The sequence below is a fragment of the Bos indicus genome, chromosome 9 (assembly GCF_029378745.1).
Source record: "Bos indicus isolate NIAB-ARS_2022 breed Sahiwal x Tharparkar chromosome 9, NIAB-ARS_B.indTharparkar_mat_pri_1.0, whole genome shotgun sequence".
Classification (NCBI taxonomy): Eukaryota; Metazoa; Chordata; class Mammalia; order Artiodactyla; family Bovidae; genus Bos; species Bos indicus.
The window spans coordinates 73,230,039-73,242,336 of NC_091768.1; the positions used below are offsets into that span (position 1 = coordinate 73,230,039).

General features: G+C 34.3%; 1 protein-coding gene across 6 annotated transcripts in view; it reads right to left on the bottom strand.

Moving 5' to 3' along the window:
* The window catches only part of HBS1L (HBS1 like translational GTPase), an 85,138-nt gene that overhangs the window by 16,180 nt on the left and 56,660 nt on the right, over positions 1 to 12,298 (bottom strand). For all 6 annotated transcript variants that reach the window (XM_070796209.1, XM_019967471.2, XM_070796213.1 and 3 more), the window contains 7 exons: positions 6,949 to 7,211; positions 6,317 to 6,482; positions 4,358 to 4,475; positions 3,302 to 3,448; positions 1,365 to 1,439; positions 556 to 673; positions 99 to 167 (listed from right to left, as the gene is read on the bottom strand). In XM_070796209.1, coding sequence (XP_070652310.1) covers positions 99 to 167; positions 556 to 673; positions 1,365 to 1,439; positions 3,302 to 3,448; positions 4,358 to 4,475; positions 6,317 to 6,482; positions 6,949 to 7,211 — 956 coding nt within the window. The remainder of the gene's footprint in view (positions 1 to 98; positions 168 to 555; positions 674 to 1,364; positions 1,440 to 3,301; positions 3,449 to 4,357; positions 4,476 to 6,316; positions 6,483 to 6,948; positions 7,212 to 12,298) is intronic.

The window sequence follows — 12,298 nt, forward strand, 5'->3', positions numbered from 1 at the left end:
TCTGAAGACAAAATAATAATTTTGTCCAACAACAGAGGTCAAGAGAAAACGAAAAGGCAGGGGCTATACTAAAGAAGACCAACAGAGGTAGCACTTACCTTTGAAAACATCAGATACACATAGTCTAAAAGGCTTATCTATAGATCTTTGAGGAGGCTTGAAGGAGTCTGGGAAAAAATGGTAAAAATAGAAAGGTTTAATTTAAAAGTAATTTTTGATTCATGTCCAATGAGTCCACTATACTCCTATGTCTCCTAGAAAATACTAATAGCAAATTGACTGTGATTCATATAACACTTTGTAGTTTATGAAATGTTTTCACATGTTTCTTATTTAATGTCACAACAGTCTGTGAGGTAAGTGGAGTAGGCATTAATTAAACAAGAAAAATTTGGCACCAATTTGAATATTCATATAATTCTAAAACTGGTAATCTCACTCCTGAGTGTAAACGCTATCCATTTTCACATAAATCACTGCCCTCTATAAAGAACTCTAAATAATAATTACTATCAAGTTTATAATGTATTAAAATTAATATGATAGTAGTCTTACCAATTTGTTCTAATAAACATAGTCCTTTATACCATTTTGTTAGTTCACTTGATTGAGATCTTGTGATTAGATTTTCACCACTGAGACCACTTGTTGGGATAAAAGCTACATCACTTTCCTATAAAAAAAGGATTGAACACATGAAACTCAACACAACACTGTTTCTCCTTTTTTTGTTTGGCTGTGCCACAGGCATGTGGGATCTTAGTTTCACAACCAAGGATTGAACTCATGTCCCCTGCACTGGAAGCAAGGAGTTCTAACCACCAGACAGCCAGAGAATTCCCAATACAACACTATTTTTAAAAAGCTAAAAGGTTCACTATTACCGTAACTGTACCAAGTATGCAAAAGTAACAATGTACTTTTCAAAAAGTAACTTAAATCACAGAACTACTGCCCTGATGTTATCTGTTTCAACAGTTTCCAACCTTTTTTATTTTGTGGGAAACTTACAAGTCTGTTCCAAAACACTCAAGCATTTTTACCTAGTAACATAGGTATAGTTCATACTTTTGCTGGAGGAATTTCTCTCTACTAGTTTCTATACTCCTTGGTAACCTCCCTAAATCTATACATCTAATAAGTGGAGAAAAAGTCTTCTACTTATACTAAATCCAAGCCAATTTATGCAATTTTCTAAAACAAAGTAATCCAAAGAACATAAGATACATTTAAGACCAGGGAGAAATAAAAACAAAAAGAATTAAACATACTGAACAAGACAAGAATACCAAAGTAGCTTTTTCTCTCATATCAGTAAGATGAGACTTACGAAAAGTAACCAAATAAATTTAAAATGATCTTACCTTAAAACCTGCTTGCTTAAGAAAGTGCCCAAGTTTTCCAGTAATCTCTTGAAACCTTTCTTGTTGCCAATTAACCTGACAAAGATCCAATTTATTTTTAAAACTGTGCTTAAGACCATGCTATTTATAAAAATTTTTAATTTCTGAAATAAAATATAAATTAAGACTATGAAATATAATTATAACATCTATGAAAATATGAAATCTATTTAAAATTAAAGCTCAGAATGTCAGATCTCACTATTAAAATGATCTAAAAGTAGCTTTTCCTACAACAGAAAGCCTGGAAACAAACACCAAAACATAGAATTTTTTGTGTATGCTAATTTTGTTTTTGTTTTTCAGTTACTAAGCCATGTCCAACTCTGTAACCTATGGACTGTAGCCCAACAGGCTCCAGTGTCCATGAGATATTCTAGGCAAGAATACTGGAGTGGGTTGCCTCTAAAAGTAAATTCAAAAGTGAGGAGAAAAAGTGAGATACTTATTAAATTTGTGCTTGGACCAACTGCTTGACCAACTGAAATAAGATAAAATTATTGACACCTACTCAAGTCAACTAGACTTCTTAGTATATGTAATGTTCATATGTGATATGAATTCTAGATAACTATTCCCATGCTATAGTATTCAGGGGTAAATGTAAAAATAACTATAACTTGTAAGTTACATAGAAAGTCGTGTCAAAATAAGATGGATTAATGGATGGATACAGGGGTAGACAGACAAAAATGAGATCAAGCAAGGGGAAGAATATTATGTAGGAGGTATAATTTGGGTGTCTACTATAAAATTCTTCCATCTTTGCTTTATGTCTGAATATTTTCATACTAAAATGTTGGGGGGAAAATAAAAGGTATATGTAATGATGATACCATAAAAGAACCATGTAGAAAATTTAGGTGAATATGTATTTGATCCCAGGATAAGAAAATACCTAAGCATAAAGAAAGAAATTAAAAGGAAATGATAATGTCTTTATTTTGCTTACAAATTACTCAGTTTTAAAACTTAAAAAAATCAAATTATATAAATTCAAAAAAATACAAATGATAAATAAATACACAAAGAATGTGCGTTCATGTGTGTGTACTAAGTCACTTCAGTCATATCCAACTTTTTGCAACCATGAGGATTGTAGCCTGCCACGCTCCTCTGTCCATGGGATTCCCCAGGGAAGAAAACTGGAGTGGGCTGCCATGCCCTCTTCCAGGGGATCTTCCAGACACAGGGATCAAACTCACATCTCCTATGTCTCCTGCATGGACAGGCGGGTTCTTTAGCACTAGCACCACCTGGGAACCCCTTCTGATCATGTACAGCAAGACTTAAAAAACATATATATCCTTAGGCCCGGAAATTTCCACAGAATAAACTATTTCTAAATACACGCACAAAACTGAAAATATTCTAAAGTAGTGGGCTGTTGAATAAAGTATATCTTCAAAATATACTAGAATAAAGCTGTAAAAATCTCTTTACATAAAAATTATTAGTTACTTGGAAATAAAAACAAGAATATTGCCAATTTTTTGAAAAAAGTAAATAATGAAGCAGACGAGAACCCAATGTTATAAAGAAAAAGATTTTTATGTGCAAAAATAAACTGAATGGAAGTACAAAATGAAAAGTTAAAAATCTTCAGGAGGGGGAAGCTGGAAATATAGTTTATTTCAAGTTTTCCTCATACCAGAATAAATAAGAATTTTTATAACTAAAAATGATTTTAAGATTTATAAGTTAATTCTGAAAGTAAAAATTTATCTTCTTGCCTAATACTACTAATATCTCATTTAATATCAGCATCATGTATTTATTCTTTAAAATATGACAACTGGGCCAAGAAAATGTATACTAGTCACATCTGAGGTCATCAATATGGCAGAACATCATCTTAATCAGCATCTAAAATGAATACTCAAAAAGCTTTTAAATACCTGATCCATCTTATTGACTGCAACTGCGAGTTGGGTCACTCCAAGAGAACGAACCAAGAGTCCATGCTCTCGTGTTTGTCCCCCAGTCTCAAATCCAGCTTCAAACTCTCCCCTGCTGGCATCTACAACTAAAACAGCTACATCTGCCTAAAAAATGAAAAGAAAAAAAAAATCTAAGCTAGAAACAATGTCACAGCATTTTAATTCAAAGGACAGACTACTGAAGTAATTGTGTAGGTCAGATTTTAAAGGAAGACTAACTTGACACCAAACACAAGCAAATCAAAGGAGTCACACAGATGGATTAAAATTTTAAATAGAAGAAAGTACTAGCATGTGGTCAAAAAAACAATGACATAAAGAACAAAACCTTCCCATATTTGATTACATAACAATTATGATAACTGGGCAAAGGAACAAAAACATAAAGTTAAAACGTAAGTAAACAGGGACAAATAATTGTGTTATGAACTCTCCATATTTTCTAATCATCATCTATTATAGAAGAAATCAATGTTCCATATGTCTAATGCTATTTTCATTGTTTTAATTAGTTAAAGTTATTATCTTTGAATTTTTTTTTTAGTATCCTTATTAAGAATCATGTACATTTACAAACTACAATTGTTTTTTAATCCCATTAAGACCACAGGGGGAAAACTCCCAAGGTTCCCTATTTCTGTATAAATAAGCTCTTTAAAAAGATACAGGACTCGAATACGAATATAAATGCAACAAAAAGGCTTATGTTGAAATATTCACTCCAATTTATTAATAAATGAAATACAAAGCTATGCCTTATCAAGTCCCTACCATTATTTTTACTAAAGAAACTCGTGGCTTTTATACATTTGCTACTTTGTAATAAATTAGAATTCTAAGGTTTTATAAAGTACCAATAAATAGACAATGAAAAATATAGTATTTCTCTATTTTTTTAAATTTTTTACAAGGCTAGAACTTTAATATTTTAAGTTATAATCCTAGGATTATAACCTCAGCATCAGGAAATTTTATTTACATTCACTGTACTTTGGTTAAGGAAATATCTGGTACCTGGGCTGCTCCTGTAATCATATTTGGAATGAAATCCTTATGGCCTGGAGCATCCATTAATGTAATAACTTTGGTTTTGGTCTCAAACTTGGTCATACCAACATCCATTGTTACCCCCCTTAAAGAAAACATAAAATGGTTAGAACTATAGAAATAATCAAGTTTTAGAGATTAAGTTATTTAATAATATAGGAAAAATAACAGTCTAAATTCTTAATTAAAATTATTAATTATTCTAAGAAAGAGAAAAATTATTACCTCAATTGTCTGCTCAACTCACATATGAAATAAATTAAAACAAGCCACTTCTCACTTAAATGATACAATTCTCAATCTCTCTACCTAGTTGACAGATGGTATAAAGAAAACTAAAAAGCTATCTATATACTTCAATAATCTACTTGATATGCTGACAGGTAAAAATTATTTAGTCTCCTAAAGCAGATATCATACAAAATTCTACTGTTTTCCAATATTCATTTTTCCAAAAATCTATAACTGTCCAACTATTTTTTCTAAGTTGAAAAACAAGCTTGTCATACCGTAAAGAATAAAAAAGACAACAAGAAAAAACAAAACAAAATTCAAACCACTATGATGTAAAATTCTACTTATCAGAAGAGGTAAGGAATATTGTGACCAGCTTTATTGAAAATTATTTTATATATTATAATGTAGATTACCCAATACTCCAAGAAAATAAACACACATATTTTTAATACTTTCTAATCATATTCAAAATGAAGACATCACAGGACACGGAGTAATTTCTTAGTTGATTTATGACTTTCAGAAGGCTGTAGAATATTAGTGTGAGATGGTAGGTATAATTGCCATTTCACTTAATTATTAGGTATCCTCTTTCTTTCCAGACAAAGGTGCCATTGGGTCCCTCATCCTTAACAGTTCTAACATGAAATATATTACCACTCTAAAAAGACTTCAAAAGAAATACTTTGATCAGAGGGATATGAGTGGCCATATTCTCCTAGAATCTTCCCAAAGTTAGCATTAAACACAGTTACACATTCAGGAGCAATCCACTGGATTAGATCTGCATAGCAGGAGATAGGTTTAACTAACTGTTTGTTGACTGTGTCTCATAAAAACATAGTAAGAAAGTATAAAGATGAATTAAATCTTGTAATTGAATTTACTAGTCATTTTGATTTCAGACAGAAGATAGTATACTACAAAAAGTTACTTTTCCTTTATAAACTGATATTATAATAACTCTGCTGCTGCTGCTGCTAAGTCACTTCAGTCGTGTCCAACTCTGTGCGACCCCAGAGATGGCAGCCCACCAGGCTCCCCCATCCCTGGGATTCTCCAGGCAAGAACATTGGAGTGGGTTGCCATTTCCTTCTCCAATGCATGAAAGTGAAAAGTCAAAGTGAAGTCGCTCAGTCGTGTCCAACTCCTAGCGACCCCATGGACTTGAGCCTACCAGGCTCCTCCGTCCATGGGATTTTCCAAGCAAGAGTACTGGTGTGGGGTGTCACTGCCTTCTCCAGTAATAACTCTACATATATATAAAGAATATATATATATATATATATAACACTATATATACTAATTTTAAATTAAGAGTCTTTCTCATAATGTTAATTCAAAATCAAGACAATTGACATATACTCAGGGAGGTAACAAGCAAAACTTCTCCCACAGAATAATTAACTAAGAGATTTTACTGCCTTTTGCTGTGTATATATGTTTTTCTTTCAGTTTCTTTTAATAAACATACTTTTAAACTATTTCCATAGAATTTAAAGGAGTAAAACATTGTATGTAGATTACAACGAAAACTACAATAAAAATATTTCCCTGATAACTGAAAGTTTTCTAAAAATAGTGTCTAAAATATTTCATGATTTGTTTCATGCATACTCAACACATATTACACAATTTTTTAAAGACTATATACAATTTCAGAATGAAAATTTTATATATAATGACTACCTTTCCCTTTCTTCGCCAGTCTCATCCAAGACCCATGCATATGCAAACGAAGCTTTGCCAGCCTTTTTAGACTCTTGTTCATACTTATGCATAGTTCTTTTGTTTACATCACCCAGAAGATAAAGCAAATGTCCCATCAGAGTACTTTTCCCAGCATCAACATGACCTAAGGAAAATTGATTCAAGATTTAATACTAGGTACATTTTCCAGATGTTGTTCACATTGAGGCATAGCATGAATTTGTAATTCAATAGTTTAGAGCAATAAACACCAATTTTTATCAAATAATAGTTTGCCAAGTAAGTTGTTAAAATGGAAAAAAGAGCATATCTCTTTAGAAGGGAGGAAGTTTCCTTGATTTCTGGAAATCAAAATGATCAACAAGACATGCCATTTTCCAATATTCACAGAATGAAAAGGCCACAACCAAGTCTAAAGACCTCTTTGGCAACTTGGCATTATTTCACCCCAAGTGACCCTGACAACTCAACGTTATGGTACAATGCCCTCTTGCTTCATGTCTATTTACACACACACAAAAACTCAGAGTGGAGTGTATTCCCATGCTGCCACGAGACAATTATTGGGCTTGAGCAGCTGACTGACAATCCAGAAGAACAAAAGGCATTACCAATGACCACTAGGTTGAGGAGCTGCTTTCCTCCTTGCCGCTTCTCCAGTTCCGCTTTAATATCTATTTGTTGCCTCAGCTTGCCAGACTTTTTCACTGGTGTTGGTGTTGAACTCTGCTCTTCTGATGCTTGAATGGTGTGGGATGGAAGAGCTGATTTAGAAGCACTCTCAAGTGCATCAGAAGAAACAAGGCTGGTATCTTCACTAGAATGTCCTTTTTGAGGTGTATGGAAACTATGACCATTTTCTTCAGCAGTTACTCTACAGAAGGCAGAGACAGGAATAAAAAATATTTAAACCGAGTCTGGCAACCACCCTTGAAGAGCTGCTGCTTTCCCAGAGGTACTAGGATATTTCTTGGGAGTGTTGGCAGAGAATCTAAGTAGTGAAGTCACACGCCAACATAGAGAATAATCTGAGATCAAGCCCTGAGCCTTCGGAGTGGGAGCACTGATTCCAAGACCCCAGACTACCAGAGAACTAACCCTAAGGAGTATCAAATAGTGAGAACTCACAAAAAGGAAACCACTTGAATACAAGACCTGGCATCCCCCACCCACCAGTAGCACCTTGAAATCATCCCCCTAAGACCAGGGACAAGGCAAGGTGTCCACTTCTGCCACTGTTATTCAACATAGTCCTGGAAGTCCTAGCTACAGCAATCAGAGAAGAAAAGAAATAAAAGGAATCCAGGTTGAAAAAGAAGAAGTAAAGCGCTCACTGTTTGCAGATGACATGATACTGTACATGGAAAACCCTAAAGATAGTATCAGAAAATTACTAGAGCTAATCAGTGAATTTAGCAAAGTTGCAGGATACAAAATCAACACACAGAAATCACTTGCATTTCTATATACTAACAATGAAAATTCAGAAAGAGAAACTAAGGAATCAATCCCATTCATCACTGCAACAAAAAGAACTAAATATCTAGGAATAAACTTACCAAAGGAGACAAAAGAACTGTACACAGAAAATTATAAGACACTGATGAAAGAAATCAAAGATGACATAAACAGATGGAGAAATATTCCATGTTCCTGGGTAGGAATAATCAGTATTGTGAAAATGACTATACTACCAAATGCAATCTACAGATTCAATGCAATTCCTATCAAATTACCAGTGGCATTTTTCACAGAACTAGAACTAAAAATTTCACAATTCATATGGAAATACAAAAGACCCCAAACAGCCAAAGCAGTCTTGAGAAAGAAGAACGGAGCTGGAGAAACCAACCTTCCTGACTTCAGATTATCCTACAAAGCTACAGTCATCAAGACAGCATGCTACTGACACAAAAACAGAAATATTGACCAATGAAACAAGATAGAAAGCACAGAAATAAACCCAGGCACCTATGGGTACCTTATTTTTGGGGCAAAGACAGCCTCTTCAATAAATGGTGCTGGGAAAACTGGACAGCAACATGTAAAAGAATGAAATTAGAATACTTCCTAACACCATACACAAAGATAAACTCAAAATGGATGAAAGACCTACATGTAAGACCAGAAACTATAAAACTCTTAGAGAAAAACATAAGCAGAACACTCGATGACACAAATCAAAGTAAGATCCTCTATGACCCACCTCCTAGAGTAACGGAAATAAAAACAAAAGTAAACAAGTGGGACCTGATTAAACTTAAAAACTTTTGCACAGCAAAGGAAACTATAAGCAAGGTGAAAAGACAACCCTCGGAATGGGAGAAAATAGCAAATGAAACAACTGACAAAGGATTCATTTCCAAAATATACAAGTGGCTCATATAACTCAATGCCAGAAAAACAAACAACCCAATCAAAAAGTGGGAAAAAGACCTAAACAGACATTTCTCCAAAGAAGACATACAGATGGCTAACAAATACATGAAAAGATACTCAACATCACTCATTTTTAGAAAAACGCAAATCAAAACCACAGTGAGATATCACCTCACACTGGTCAGAATGCCCATCATCAAAAAGTCTACAGTCAGTCAGTGCTGGGGAGGATGTGGAGAAAAGGGAATGCTCTTGCACTGTTGAGAGTGTAAACTGATACAGCCACTATGGAAGGTGGTATGGAGATTCCTTAAAAAACTAGGAATAAAACCACTGTATGACCCAGCAATCCCACTCCTAGGCATATACCCTGAGGAAATCAGGGTTGAAAAAGACACATGTATCCCAATGTTCACTGCAGCACTATTTACAATAGTTAGAAGATGGAAGCAATCTAGATGTCTACTGACAGATGAATGGATAAAGAAGTTGTGGTACACAATGTAATATTACTCAGCCATAAAAAAGGAACACATTTGAGTCAGTTCTGATGAGGTAGATGACCCTAGAACCTGTTATACAGAGTGAAGTGAGTCAGAAAGAAAGATAAATATCATATTCTAATGCACATATATGGAATCTAGAAAAATGGTACTCAAGAATTTATTTACAGGGCAGCAATGGAGAAACAGACATAGTGAACAGACTTATGGACATGGGGAGAGGGGAGCAGAGGGTGAGATGTATGTAAATAGTAACATGGAAACTTACATTACCATATGTGAAATAGAGAGCCAATGGGAATTTGCTGTATGGCTCAGGGAACTCAAACGGGGGCTGTTTCAACCTAGAGGGGTAGGATGGGGAGGGAGATGGGAGGGAGGTTCAAAAGCGAGGGGATATATATATATGTATACCTATGACTGATTCATGTTGAGGTTTGACAGAAAACAACAAAATTCTGTAAAGCAATTATCCTTCAGCAAAAAAATAAATTAAAAAAAAAAAAGAATATTTAAACCAATTTGACTGACATTCTATAATGTCAGAAGGGCAGAGACATCTCTTTACATTCTTACATCTGCAGACCAAAAAATGATCTCCGCTAAGTGGCTAGAGTCTGTTAAGGTGGAAATGATAAGCAGTTAGGCCCAAACCACACAAATACAGACTTAGAAGATTCCAGGAGAAAAACAGACTGCTAAAAACTAAGATAAGAAGAAAATATCCCATAAAGTAACTGAAACTCAATGTCTAAACCCATAGCTTAGCCATACAGTCCTATCAAAACAGGTGGCATAAAGGAGATATTTTGTAAAAATTGGTACCAAATGTGTTCCAGCAGATAAATTCATAAAAAAAAAAAACAATAGCTTTATCAGTTTTTAATCCCTAACTCATTCCTCCAACAGCACAGAGACTTACAATCTTTTTTTGCTCAAACACTGTCCTTAAAGGAAGAATCTCTAAATGTCTACATTTTTACTACTTTTGGCAAAGGAGTTTTAATTCATTAATTCAATAAATACTTGATCCACTAAAAACTGTAACATACACTAGTCACTGCTGCTGAGAAGAAAAGATATAGAAATGAAAAAGTTATCAACTGATCCCAAAAGTTTACAATCTAGTGAGGAACTCAGATATGTAAAACAGAAATAAAACCATCTGGCTTTTTTCCTCCTTGACAATGACAGTGCCTCCAAAAGTAAACACTGATCTTACTTAGTTCTTCCTTAGCTCTTTGACTGTGCTCCATGGAAATCATACCAGTGCTATCCTGTGGATAGCTACGAAAGATGTAATGTAATCAAACAGACTATGATGTGCCTTACCTTTCCTTCAATGACACAAATAAACAGACTTAGGACAAAGAACAGGTTATTGCAAGTTATTAGAATGGACTTCCCTGGTGACTCAGACGGTAAAGCGTCTGTCTACAATGCAGGAGACCCGGGTTCGATCCCTGGGTTGGGAAAATCCCCTGGAGAAGGAAATGGCAATCCACTCCAGTACTATTGCCTGGAAAATCCCATGGACAGAGGAGCCTGGTAGGCTACAGTCCATGGGGTCGCAAAGAGTCAGAATGAAACCAATTATACCCATCTTAATGTGGAGGTGGCAGAAAAGAATTACATATAGAAAGAAGTTTACAAACATCACTTAAGGATTGTAGTGTGATGGAGATGTGTACGAACAGTAAATCTCTTTTCTTCCTGCCCAGAGTAACAAAAACAGATTCACTGTTCTTTCTCTTGGTATTTTTTAAATGCTCAACACTGATTCTCATCCTTCGCCTCAGGAAAGAATCACATTAGTTATATTTTCAACTTTATTATAAGCCTCTTATCCATTCCTGTTTTATTTTGCTTTAGCAAATCTCCACTAACCAACTTGAGCACTCACTGCTTAGACAGATTGGCTTCATTTCAAACTACAGGGAAAAAATTTAAGTATGTGGAAACTGTTCCCACTCTTAAAAGAGTCCAACAAACCAAGCTAAGTAAATCAAATTTAAACTGAAATTTTCAAACATGTATTTGAATGTCCACAATTAGTTCTCAAAAACAAAAACATGACAACTCTGTATTTAGAGGAGTAAAGAAAAAAAACAAACCCTACAAATTACAGTCAAAGTATTCAACCAGAATAACTAGTCATAGGCTCTAGTTCTGATCAGACCTGGGAAAAAAATCACAATCTCTGGCTTCAGATCCTTCTGTTTTTAGTGAGGCTTTTCTTCAAAGGAAAACTCATGGTAACTCCAACACAGAAAACAGACAAAAGCAGAACAGCTATGACTGACACAGTGGGCTCAGGGCTGAAGTTGGGCTCACCCACAAATTAGGCAGCCCTATTCAGGATAGGAAGAGCAACACAAAACACGGTCTGTCTTGATTATTTCATTTAAAGTTCAGTAACATGGAAGATTTGCTTTTCTCTAACTTTCACAACATTCTCTTCAAGTAAATTTTAGAAAAACTGCATTTTAATTCACTAACCCGTGCAGTGTTAGAGGAAAGGGCCAAAGTAGTTAGAAAAGCATTCTAGGTAAGTCGGTCCTTAGTAAAAACTTCTGCATATTATAAAGAAAAAGTTAATGTTTAATTAAGATTTTGAAAAATCTCTTAAGATGAGGTAAAGTAACTTTAGAAGTTCAGAGCTATAATTACTGACTGAAAGAAACAAAGTATAGAAGAATAAGTTTGTGAATATTTTTTCAGGTGCTTTATCATATAATTGTGCAACCGTATCTATTACTATAAAATGACTGGTCTGCTTTTTTAAACCATCTTTCCAAAATTGGGAATATTTCCACATGTATTGAGAGGCTTCATGTTTCTTTGCAAGTTTTTTAAATGATACTGGAAAGTTAATAATTTAGATTGAAGAGATTAACCACAGAGTTATTTGTTCTCTACGCAACGTTCTAATGACTTTTACTTAATTTTATTTCTCTGTGCTTTCTTGAGACAAAAACAACAGCCTAAATATTATCCTTATTATAAATTTCCCCAAAACCCTAAAAAAAGTATTTGATGTAAATATAGCTTGGTCCCTGAGCAGTATTTACGCATTTCT